Source organism: Ailuropoda melanoleuca, chromosome 2, assembly GCF_002007445.2.
Source record: "Ailuropoda melanoleuca isolate Jingjing chromosome 2, ASM200744v2, whole genome shotgun sequence".
Taxonomy (NCBI): domain Eukaryota; kingdom Metazoa; phylum Chordata; class Mammalia; order Carnivora; family Ursidae; genus Ailuropoda; species Ailuropoda melanoleuca.
In genome coordinates, this window is record NC_048219.1 from 165,608,154 (window position 1) to 165,621,709 (window position 13,556).

Consider the following 13,556-nt stretch of genomic DNA (forward strand, 5'->3'; position numbering starts at 1 on the left):
TGGTCTCCCTTCAATTTCAACATATAACAAATATAATTTTAATGATTTAAAACCATCATACTAAATTCTTTTAAAAGACCAAATATTAATGTCAATACAAAAGCTCCAGCCAACTTCAGAATTACTAAAACTTTTCATAGGTTTTAGTTATTTCCTTCCTTCTATTTAAAAAACGTCAAAGAATAAAAAGGCAGTTATGTCTTACAACATTTTTCCTTTCTAATTTTCTCCCTGGGTGACACTACTACTCATGATCTATACGGAAGATAACCAAAAAGGAATTTTAATGAACTTACTTACTTTCTTTTTAAAGATTTATTTATTTATTAACATGTGAGAGAGAGAGGGAGAGTGAGAGAGAGGGATAGGGAGACAGTGTAAGTGGAGGAAGAGGCAGATGGAGAGTGAAACAAGCAGATTCCCCATTAAACAGGGAGCCTGATACAGGGCTCATTCCCAGGACCTTGAAATCATGACCTGAGCCAAAATCAAGAGACAGAGCTCAACCGACTGAGCCACCGCGCACCCCTTTAATGAATTTTTCTATTCAGTCTGCCTTTCCTTATAGATTTAGCTTCTACTAATATTGATTTAATGATAAAATTAATCTAGATTAAAAGGCAAAGTAATTTTTGAGAAACTTCAAACACACTGAAAGAATTTACTCCTCTTTCCTTGTGGTGATACCCCACCCTCACAAACTTAAATTTTTACCAGTGACAGGAGATATTAAAATACGATATTTTAATATTTAATTAGAATATATTTTAATATTCAATTTGATATTTTATTATTTTTTAAGGATTTTATTTTTCAGTGATCTCTACACGCAACGTGGGGCTTGAACTCACAGCCCCAAGATCAAGAGCTGCACGCTCTACCAACTTGAGCCAGCCAGGCACCCCTTAATAGGATATTTTCAAAGAACTACTATTTTGGTTCCTTTTTCAAATTATATGACTTTCGATGAATTGGAAGAAATGTTTCAACCTAATCCCACACTCTAGAATTTCATCAAGTCTTAATTATGATAACATAGTATTACATTTAGCACAAATAATCCAACATTCTAACAATGGTAGTAGATATATCAAGTGGCTGGCTCCTTTAGTCCTCAGGAAGGTTGAAAAACAGGCTGTTGTTCAATTTAGGCCAACTCTGGGTTTGACATCTATTCATATACTTATTTTTATGCCTTTTGACTATTTCAGGGATAACATAAAGAGATAGAAAATGAAAAGGGAAGGCTGCATCTTTCACAGGATCTCTGTAAAAAAGCACCAACTCCTTTGGGTCCCTAGATCATGCACATGCAACACTGTTAAATGAAGTTAAGGTCAATGTGGGCAAATGGGCAAGGGAACAGAAGGTAGATTTAGATTCTTACTGAGCATGCTCAAATTTCTAATGCACCAAAGAGCAAGAGACTTCCTTAAGGTGGAAGGTAACTACTTCATATATGTTTGGTCTTAAGTAAAAATATATAACCTATTTTAAAACTATTTGCTATAATTTATTAATTAGTGTAAAGGTTCCATGGTAGCAATACATTAAATAATGAAAAACTTATTAGGCTACAGTTCATCTTTCACAAAGTCAATTCCTATGGGCATCACATGTAAAACAGCAAATAAATAGTTTTCTATTGGAGAGAAGTGTTCTTTTACAGATGTGGTAGTGACAGTGGCAGGGATGGTGGTGGTGGTGATTTGGGGGGAAAAAATTCTCATTTTGAGATACCTACACTGTAGAAACAAGGATCTACTAGGATACCTGAACTCTAAATAATACATTTCAATTTCTGTTTGAGAGCTACAGAAGACAATCATTATTTACAATAAATGACAAAATGTAGTGTGGACCAGTATAGCACATTTATAGAAGAAAGAGGCTAGTAGTTCACTAGTTAGACCCAAGTAACTTGACCCACAGATTGTAAAAGTGATAGATACTGGTTTACTCTGTCAAAGAGGTAAGAAATTCTTGTTAACTGACCAACCTGGAATTAGAGATAAATCGGCCAGCTCCACTTTATCCAATTTCTCATAGATAATCTATTAATGTTTTAAAACTTTCTTCACATATATTTAAGGAATAAATTATTATATAAATGAGATTAATTTATATTGACTAAAAGGCTCATGTCCATTGGGTGCATTTTTCCTTTCCTAATGTTAGAATAAACATGCTCAGTAATGAAAAAATCCCAAGCATTTGCAGACCTTTTGGAGACAGGCCTCTGCCTTGTTAGTAGCCATGCCAAGCTGTTCTTTGATTACACAAAATGCAGACTCCAGGCCAGCACAAATGGTTAACTAAAGATTGTACCTGACCTGGTGCTAGGCATATGGGGAGGTGTGCCTTGCAAGGAGGAGCTAATACACCCTGGGATAGTGAAAACACACACTAGAATGAAAAGATGTTCTGCTTGGGGATAGAGAGCCAGGATCCTTCTCCAGCAACTGCCTCACTGACTTCTGCCTCCTCATCTCTGTCCTACCCTCTGTTGTGGCTGCTGCTGAGTTGGGCTCCGGTGAGCCGTGCTCAGGGGTCCTGCGCACCAGCACCTCCCCCTCTTGAACACGTTTGATCCCTAGGTCAGTGGAGCCGTGTTGGATCGGGGAGCCAGGAATACTCGAGTCAGCCTCGTTTGAGAAGTCAAAGCCATCTGGGATTCAACATATAAAATTTTAGTGCTTTTGTGCTGCTCTATTCTTTTCTGAGCATTTTGACCCAGGCAGATAAGAGAATGTATATATGGATATGATAAAAACACAAATACTATTTATATAGTTACATGTGTGTGCATAGCATGCACACACATTAGGCGGCAGATGAACAATGTGAGGTTTGCAAATGAATAGCACAGGAAAATAGGGATCATTAAAGTGGCAATTAATATATCTTAGGCAAGACAGCTTGACTATTCAAGTACCATAGGCCTACGAAATACTGCTGGATTCAGCACCTCCAAAAAAAGGAAAAGCAAAGATAAAAATCGAAAATACGATAATCAACTCTCTCATGGATAGCTTGTATTTCCACCACTGGTTTGGTCAGTTATATAATTTTTTCCCACAGTGCTCATACATGCACCTTTTTTCCCATCATAAAGGCTTAAAGAAACTTCTTATTCTTATTACTAGTTCAAAAAAAGACAAACATTAACTTGATTTTATTTTTTGTTTTTTGTTTTAACATTCATAGAGCAGTCTAAAGAACATCTTTCTATTTTATAAAATATATATATCTATATCTATATCAAAATAAATTCAGGCATTTAAACACATTTCTAGCGCTGTATTTAAAACCTAAATAATTTTAGTTTAGTTTAGTTTAATTATATAGAGTACTAAATATCATGTGTTAACCTAGTCTATAAAAACAGTGATAAATTTGCTAGAATCCATGAATGAGCTATAGGAATTTTACACTCACCTTCTCTCCTCCATCTATGACGACGGATTGAAGCTGTTGTAATCGCAGTCCGAGAAATCCTCGGCACTGTTGGAGTGACTTCCACTTTAAGTACTTTCTGGCCTTCTTGTGAAGAATCAGGAGCATCAAATGGTAATGAGTTTTTCATGGCATTGGCAACCTAAAATGATAATATAAAGTCTGTACATATATACACCGAATATATAATTTATGTTTATTTTACACTTCACATTTCCATAATTTTTTCAATATATATATAAAGTGGTACCATAAAATATAAAAGTACACAATGCGTCAGAAAAGTTTGTACCTCCATTGTTCTGTTTTTTTTTTTTTTTTTTTATGGGGGGGGGGGGGGGGAGGGAGAGAGAGAATCTTAAGCAGGCTCCATGCCCAGAGTGTGGGCCAGACACAGGGCTCAATCTCACAACCGTGATGCCCTGAGCCAAAATCAAGAATTGGACGCTTAACCGACTGAGCCACCCAGGCACCACTGTTCTGTATTCCTTTAGGCAGCTTTTAAAATGAGTATTTGCTTTTAAAATGTGAATCACATACCCCATAGATTCCTTTAAGTTGTTCACTTTCAAAGAGAAAAGGCATTCCAAAGAAAGAAAAATTGTTTAACATTTGAACCCTGTTAAAGAAAATTTAGAAGTTTCTGATTCTTCAGACGAAAAATAACAAGCAAAAAACCATCTATGAAAAACCTACAGCGAATATCATTCTCAATGGGGAAAAGCTGAAAGCCTTTCCCTTATGATTAGGAAGAAGACAAGGATGCCCACTCTCCCATTATTATTCAACATAGTACTAGAAGTCCTTGCAACAGCAATCAGACAACAAAAAGGGATAAAAGGTATCCAAATCAGCAAAGAAGAAGTCAAACTGTCAAACTGTCTCCCGTCACGGATGACATGATACTCTATATTGAAAACCCAAAAGACTCCACCCCCAAACTACTAGAACTTATAGAGCAATTCAGTAATGTGGCGGGATACAAAATCAATGCTCAGAAATCAGTTGCATTTCTATACACGAACAATGAGACTGAAGAAAGAGAAATTAGGGAATCCATTCCATTTACAATAGCACCAAAAATCATACGTTATCTCAGAATTAACTTAACCAGAGATGTAAAGGATCTATGTTCTAGAAACCACAAATCACTCCTGAAAGACATTGAGGAAGACACAAAAAGATGGAAAAATATTCCATGCTCATGGATCGGAAGAATAAACATAGCTAAAATGTCTATGCTACCCAGAGCAATCTACACTTTCAATGCTATCCCGATCAAAATACCGATGACATTTTTCAAAAAACTGGAACAAACAGCCCTTAAATTTGTGTGGAACCAGAAAAGGCCCCAAATCGCCAAGGAATTGTTGAAAAGGAAAAACAAAGCTGGGGGCATCACGTTGCCGGATTTCAAGCTGTACTACAAAGCTGTGATCACAAAGACAGCATGGTACTGGCACAAAAACAGACACATCGACCAATGGAACAGAATAGAGAACCCAGAAATGGACCCTCGGCTCTTTGGGCAACTAATCTTTGATAAAGCAGGAAAAAACATCCGGTGGAAAAAAGACAGTCTCTTCAATAAATGGTGCTGGGAAAATTGGACAGCTACATGCAAAAGAATGAAACTTGACCACTCTCTCACACCATACACAAAAATAAACTCCAAATGGATGAAAGACCTCAATGTGAGACAGGAATCCATCAAAATTCTAGAGGAGAACATAGGCAACAACTTCTATGACATCGGCCAGAGCAACTTTTTTCATGACACATCTCCAAAGGCAAGAGAAACAAAAGAAAAAATGAACTTGTGGGACTTGATCAAAAGNCTGGCACAAAAACAGACACATCGACCAATGGAACAGAATAGAGAACCCAGAAATGGACCCTCGGCTCTTTGGGCAACTAATCTTTGATAAAGCAGGAAAAAACATCCGGTGGAAAAAAGACAGTCTCTTCAATAAATGGTGCTGGGAAAATTGGACAGCTACATGCAAAAGAATGAAACTTGACCACTCTCTCACACCATACACAAAAATAAACTCCAAATGGATGAAAGACCTCAATGTGAGACAGGAATCCATCAAAATTCTAGAGGAGAACATAGGCAACAACTTCTATGACATCGGCCAGAGCAACCTTTTTCACGACACATCTCCAAAGGCAAGAGAAATAAAAGATAAAATGAACTTATGGGACTTTATCAGGATAAAGAGCTTCTGCACAGCCAAGGAAACAGTCAAAAAAACTAAGAGACAGCCCACGGAATGGGAGAATATATTTGCAAAGGACACCACAGATAAAGGACTGGTATCCAAGATCTACAAAGAACTTCTCAAACTCAATACACGAGAAACAAATAAACAAATCATAAAATGGGCAGAAGATATGAACAGACACTTTTCCAATGAAGACATACAAATGGCTAACAGACACATGAAAAAATGTTCAAAATCATTAGCCATCAGGGAAATTCAAATCAAAGCCACACTAAGATACCACCTTATGCCAGTTAGAATGGCAAAAATTGACATGGCAGGAAACAACAAATGTTGGAGAGGATGTGGAGAAAGGGGATCCCTCGTAGACTGTTGGTGGGAATGCGAGTTGGTACAGCCGCTTTGGAAAACAGTCCCTTAAAAAGTTAAAAATTGAGCTACCTTATGACCAGCAATTGCTCTACTGGGTATCTACCCCAAGGATACAGACGTAGTGAAGAGAAGGGCCATATGCACCCCAATGTTCATAGCAGCATTGTCCACAATAGCTAAATTGTGGAAGGAGCCGAGATGCCCTTCAACAGATGACTGGATTAAGAAGATGTGGTCCATATATACAATGAAATATTACTCAGCCAGCAAAAAGAATGATTTCACAACATTTGCAGCAACATGGACGGGACTGGAAGAGATAATGCTAAGTGAAATAAGTCAATCAGAGAAAGACAATTATCACATGGTTTTGCTCATTTATGGAACATAAGAAATAGGAAGATCAGTAGGAGAAGAAAGGGAAGAATGAAGGGGGGGATAAACAGAAGATGGAATGAACCATGAGAGACTGGACTCTGGGAAACACACTGAGGGCTTCAGACGGGGAGGGTGGTAGGGGATTGGAATAGGCCGGTAATGGGTATTAAGGAGGTCACGTATTCCATGGTGCACTGGGTGTTATATTCAAGTAATGAATCATGGAACACTACATCAAAAACTAGGGATGTACTGTATGGTGACTAACATAACATAATAAAAAAATTATTATTAAAAAAAAGAAAAATAAGCAAAATTTTATTTCTCATAAAAAAAAAAAACAAAAAACTAGCCTTCTTTTCACTCCTTTGTTTCCGTAAGGAGAAATTTTCCCTAAATATGTCTGGCATTTTGTCCCACCACTTTCTCTCCCTCCACAAAAAGAGGATAGTAATTATCATCAACTGATGCATATTTCTTAAATGGGTAGTGCTAATCTAGCAAAGATCTTGAGCTGGAGAATTGTATTTCTCCCTTTCTCTCCATTTGGAAAGGACAAGTAAAATGCAGCAACCTGGACAAGTGTGCCACCTCCACCAACTCAAACTTCTCCAGGGGGCTGTTCCAACATCTAGACCAAGGGGTGGGGAGGTAAGTCTTTCAATTTAGCTTTTATCAGGAATAAAGATGATGCCTGTTTCTCTACCTGCCAACTATTTTATCTATTTATCACCTGGCTCTAGATTTTAATAAAGGAGAATTGTTTGTTGGATCCCTCAAAGACCCTGCACAATAAAGGCTTGCTCTAGGCTAGAGATTACTAATATCTTCACCTATATTACCTTGGAAATGCCATCTCTACTTCATTTGTAAGACTGTTGCAAGGAGAAAAGTATGAATTTATAGAGTCTCATAAATGCACAGTATTATTATGATGATGTAATTATTTTAACTTGTTATCCATTTGTTTTAATATAACCCTTAGAATAAAATTAAGCACACTGACATGAGGGAAAAAAATGGAAATTCAAATAGCAAAGAATTACTGTAAATGCTACCTCAATAAATTGATAGTTAGCTTAAAATATAAAAAATAATACAAAGAAAATAGCTTTGAAACTTGTACTCTTGGGGTGCCTGGGTAGCGCAGTAGTTAAGTTTCTGCTTTCGGCTCAGGGCGTGATCCCAGAGTCCTGGGATCAAGCCCCACATCAGGCTCCTCCACTGGGAGCCTGCTTCTTCCTCTCCCACTCCCCCTGCTTGGTTCCCTCTCTCACTGGCTGTCTCTCTGTCAAACAAATAAATAAAATCTTAAAAAAAAAAACAAAACTTGTATTCTTGGGGTGCCTGGGTGGCGCAGTCAGTTGAGTGCCCGACTCTTGGTTTCAGCTCACGTCGCAATCTCAGGGTCAAGCCCTGCGTTGCGCTCTGCACTCAGCACAGAGTGTGACTGAGAATCTATCTTCCTCTTCCTTTGACCCTCCCGCTTGTGCTACCTTTATCTCTGAAAAATGAGTAAATCTTAAAAAAAAAATTGTAAACTAATATAATAGCAATTAAAATCTACAATATGATATGTATCTGTCAAATAAACTTGGTTAAAAAATTGTACTCAAAGTGTTACAAGTAAAAAAATAAATATTCTTAAGATACCATTATAACACTACAAAAAGCTTAGAAAACACAAAAACTGCAAAGAAAAACTGTACACAGCTGAACCACCTAGACAACCATTAGCATTTGTATGTTGCTTCTGTCTTGTCCAGATTAAAAAATAGTTGTACTCTGGCCACTTAACACAAGCAAGAATTTTTCTTTAGTATAAATTTTTGAATATATATTTTCATCACGTAAACACAAACTTTATCATTCTCTGTTGTGAAACATCTTTTGTTTTGATTCCTCTGCAATTAGAAATAACACTAATGTGCTTATATAATACATTTAAAAAAATTCGAAGTTTTCTGGGATGTGCTGCTAGACATGGGATGCCAGTTTAAAGAAAACAAACACACATTACTGAACTGCTTCTACAAAGGAATGTTCAGAGTTGTGTTACACTGCTACTGGTAATGCAAAGATTTTTTAGATATATATTTATTTTTTAGAAATATGCTTATTTTGTGGAAGAGTATGAAATCTTTTTATATAGAACAAAATATTAATTGGCTTTCTTGTCTTACCTGTGGAGAATCTTTTTCTCCATTTGTGCAATACATATTAGTTTTGTTTAAAAAAAAAAAAAACAAAAACTGGAGGTTTAGAATTTAGATGCTCATGTGGTCAAAAAAAAAAGAGCCCAACCTTTTTTTAGTGACTTGTCCCATCACTTAAGCTTAGAAAATCCTTCCATCTCTAGAAATCTGAGTAAACGTTTCTAACCTTTCCTCTTTCTTTTCTTAAAGGATTTAAAAACATTTAATTCTTTAATTTATCTGAACTTTATTTTGATATGTGGTAGTAGAGGATCTAAATCAATTTTGTTTTCTCTCCAACAGTTAACTAATTGTTATGGAATAAACCTTTCTCCCTCAATGATTTAGATTGCCTCATATATTCCATACTGAATATTTTCACTCACTAGTGCCCCTTTCAGGCACAAGTATGTTTAATAAAGAATAAATATAATAACTTACCAATAGTGGTTGAGAAAAGAGTTCTAGCTGAGCTCTATAAATAATGTCATCAAGGACTTCTTGGCCAAGGTCCCACTGCCCATTATACCTGTGGAGAAGCACACTATTTTTATTATCTTAAACAAATATTTCTAATCTTTAACAATAATGTTTTTATTGTCTCAAGTCCTACTATCTTGGTTCTAAAACAAGATTTTCATATTAATTTTTACATCATTTCATTTCTAAACTATCCCACTTTTGTTTACAAGAACAAAAATGAAGAGGGGGACCTGGGTGGCTCAGTCAGTTAAGTGTCCGACTCTTGATCTCAGCTCAGGTCTTGATCTCAGGGTCATGGGTTCAAGCCCCACACTGGGCTCCACACTGAGCGTGGAGCATACTTAAAAAAAAAAAAAACCACAAAAGACAAAACGAAGATTTCAAATACTAATGTTTAAAATAGCTTACAGATGTCTCTTCACAAATTAGTTTTTATCATGTGTTGATATTTAGGGTAATCTATTTAAATGCATTCATGAAAACTTGGGTTATGAACTAGTAGAGAGAGTTTTCCAGAAAGAAAGCCAGACCAATTTCCAGACTCCAATTTATTGACTAGTTATATTTTGGCTATTTAAAAGTACTAAAAGGGCTATGAACAATTATACACCAACAGACTGGACAACACAGAAGAAGGATTAACTTCCTAGAAACATACAACCTACCAGGATTGAATCACGAAGAAACAGAAAATCTGAATAGACCTATTACTGGTAAGGAAATTGAAGCACTAATCAAAAACCTGCCAACAAACAGAAGTCCAGAAGACTAGAAGGCTTCACAGGTGAATTCTACCAAACATTTACAGAAGAATTAATACCAATCCTTCTCAAACTCTTCCAAACAATAGAAGATGAGGGAATACCTCCATATTCATTTTACAAGGCCAGCATTATCCTGATACCAAAACCAGACAAGAACACTACAAGAAAATAAAATTATAGGCCGATATCACTGATGAACATAGATGCAAAAATCCTCAACAAAATATTAGCAAACCAAATTCAACAATAGTTTAAAAGGATTATACACCATGATCAAGTGGGATTTATCCTTGGATGCAAGTATGGTTCAAAATTTGCAATTCAATTCAATATGATACACCATATTAATAACTGTAAAGGATAAAAAGCATATGATCATCTCAATAGATGCAAAAAAAAAAAAGAGCATTTGACAAAATCCAACATCTATTCATGATAAAAACTCAACGAACTGGGTGTAGAGGGGACATACCTTGACATAATAAAGGCCATATATGACAAGCCTACAGCTAACATCATACTCAATGGTGAAAAGCTGAAAGCTTTTTCTCTAAGATCAGGAACAAGACAAGGATGCCTACTCTCCCACTTTTCAAAATTCAACACAGTACTAGACATTCTAGCCAGAGCAATTAGACAAAAAGAAAAGAAAGGAAAGGAAAGGAAAGGAAAGGAAAGGAAAGGAAAGGAAAGGAAAGGAAAGGAAAAAGAAAAGAAAAAAGAAAAGGCATCCAAAATCGGAACAGAAAGAGTAAAACTGTCTCTATTTGCAGATAACATGATATTTATAGAAAACCCTAACAATGTCACTAAAAACTGTTAGAACTAATAAATACAGTAAAGTTGCAGGACAGAAAAATCAATATACAAAAATCTGTTGCATTTCTATACACTAATAATGAACTATCAGAAAGAGAAATTAAGAAAAAAATTCCATTCACAATTGCATTAAGATAATACCTAGGAATAAATTTATTTTATTTTATTTTTTTAAAGATTTTATTTATTTATTTGACACAGAGAGAGAGACAGCCAGCGAGAGAGGGAACACAAGCAGGGGGAGTGAATTCCATTCACAATTGCATTAAGATAATACCTAGGAATAAATTTATGATCCCATAACGCCGGGATCACGCCCTGAGCCGAAGGCAGACGCTTAACCGCTGTGCCACCCAGGCGCCCCTACCTAGGAATAAATTTAAATAAGAAGATGAAAGACCAAATACTGTACACCTTCATAAAGTCACTGATGAAAGAAACAGAAAAACACACAAATAAATAGAAAGATACGGTGTACTCATGGATTGGAAGAATTAATATTGTTAAAGTGTCCATAATACCCAAAGCAATACACAGATTCACTGTAATCCCCATAGAAATTCCAATGGTATTTTTCACAGAAATAGAAATAATCCTAAAATATGTATGGAACCGTTAAGACCCTGAATAGTGAAAACAATCTTAAGAAAAAAGAACACATGGGGCACCTGGGGTGGCTTAGTCGTTAAGCGTCTGCTTTCGGCTCAGGTCATGACTGAGCCCCGCATCGGGCTCCCCGCTCAGCAGGAAGCCTGCTTCTCCCTCTCCCCTCCCCCTGCTTGTGCTCCCTCTCTTGCTGTCTTTCCCTCTGTCAAATAAATAAATAAAATCTTTAAAAAAAAAAGAAAAAGAAAAAAAAAGAACATAGCTGGAGGCATCACACTTCCTGATTTCAAACTATATTACAAAGCTATAGTAATCAAAACAGTATAGTATTGGCATATAAAACACACATAGATCAGATGAAACAGAAGAAAGCCAAGAAATAAGCCCACACATGCATGGTCAATTAACTTACAAGAAAGGAGCCAACATTATACAACTGGGAAAGGAGAGTCTCTTCAATAAATGGTGTTGGGAAAACTGAACAGCTACATGTAAAAGAACGAAACTTGGACCCCTATCTTGCATCATACACAAAAATCAACCTAACATGGATTAAAAACCTAAATGTGAGACCTGAAACCATAAAACTCCTAGAAGAAACAGAGGCAGTAATTTCTCACACATCAGCCTTAGCAACATTTTTTTAGATATGTCTCCTCAGGCAAGGGAAACAAAAGCAAAAAAACACTACTGAGACTACACCAAAATAAAAAGCTTTTGTACAGCAAAGGAAACCACCAACAAAACGAAAAGAATCTACTAAATAGGAGAAGGTATTTGCAATATATCCAATAATGGGTTAATATCCAAAATATATAAAGAACTTACACAACATTTAAAAAACAAATAATCCTATTAAAAATGGGCAGAGGACCTGAATAGACATTTTCCAAAGAACACAGACAGACGGCCAACAAGTACATGAAAAGGTACTTGACATCACTAATCATCAGGGAAATGCAAAGCAAAACCACAATGAGATATCATCTCCTACCTGGAAGAATGGCTTTTATCAAAAAGACAAGAAATAAGTGTTGCTGAAGATGTGGAGAGAGCAAATCCTGTGCACTACTGGTGAAAATGTAAATTGGTACAGACAGCATGGCAAACAGTATAGAGGTCCATCAAAAAACTAAAAATAAAACTACCATAAGATCTAGCAAATTCCACTTCTGGTATATATCCAAAGGAAACAAAATCACTTAACTCAAAAAGATATCTGCACTCCATTCACTGCAGCATTATTTATAATAACCAAGACATGGAAACAATATAAGTGTTCACTGACAGATGAATGGGTAAAGAAAATATAGTGTGTACACACATACACGAATATTATTCAGCCATGAAAAAGGAAAGAAATCCTGCCATTTGCAACAACATGGACAGATCTTGAGGGCATTAAGCTAAGTAAAGTAAGTCAGACAGAAAGACAAATACTATTACAGCTCACTTGTATGAAATCTGAAAGGAAAAAACCCCAAATTCACAGATACACAAAACAGACTGGTGGCTACTAGAGGTGGGGGTTGGGGGTGGTATAAAGAGTGAAAGTGGTGAAAAGGTAAAAACTTCTAGCTGTAAGATAAATAAGTCTGGCAATGTAATATACAGTATGATGACTAGAGTTAACAATACTGTATTGTATTTTTGAAAGTTGCTAAGAGAGTAGATTTTAAAAAGTTCACAGAACAAGAAAAAAATTCATTAACTGTATGTAGTGATGGAGGTTAACTAAACTTATTGTGGTGATCATTTCACAATATAAAATATATCTAATCATTATGTTGTACACCTAAAATTAACACAATCTTATATGTCAATTGTACCTCAATTCAAAATTGTCTTTAATCATTATTATACTGCTTTTATTTTTTTTTAATTTTTTTTAAAGATTTTATTTATTTATTTGACAGAGATAGAGACAGCCAGCGAGAGAGGGAACACAGGCAGGGGGAGTGGGAGAGAAAGAAACAGGCTCATTGCAGAGGAGCCTGATGTGGGGCTCGATCCTATAACGCCGGGATCACGCCCTGAGCCGAAGGCAGACGCTTAACGACTGCGCCACCCAGGTGCCCCTGCTTTTATTTTATGTTTATTTTTAAAGGTTTTATTTATTCATTTGACAGAGAGAGAGAGACAGCCAGCGAGAGAGGGAACACAAGCAGGGGGAGTGGGAGAGGAAGAAGCAGGCTCCCAGTGAAGGAGCCTGATGCAGGGCTCGATCCCAGAATGCCGGTATCACACGCTGAGCC

The 13,556-nt window shown here is 36.3% G+C and overlaps 1 protein-coding gene across 13 annotated transcripts in view; it reads right to left on the minus strand.

Annotated features, from left to right (window-relative positions):
• Nucleotides 1-13,556, minus strand: part of FAM126B (family with sequence similarity 126 member B) — an 82,681-nt gene that overhangs the window by 9,716 nt on the left and 59,409 nt on the right. For 12 of the 13 annotated variants that reach the window (XM_034654938.1, XM_034654940.1, XM_034654944.1 and 9 more), the window contains 3 exons: nucleotides 9,071-9,158; nucleotides 3,439-3,598; nucleotides 2,501-2,668 (listed from right to left, as the gene is read on the minus strand). In XM_034654938.1, coding sequence (XP_034510829.1) covers nucleotides 2,501-2,668; nucleotides 3,439-3,598; nucleotides 9,071-9,158 — 416 coding nt within the window. The remainder of the gene's footprint in view (nucleotides 1-2,500; nucleotides 2,669-3,438; nucleotides 3,599-9,070; nucleotides 9,159-13,556) is intronic. The other variant, XM_011220533.3, reaches the window with a different exon arrangement.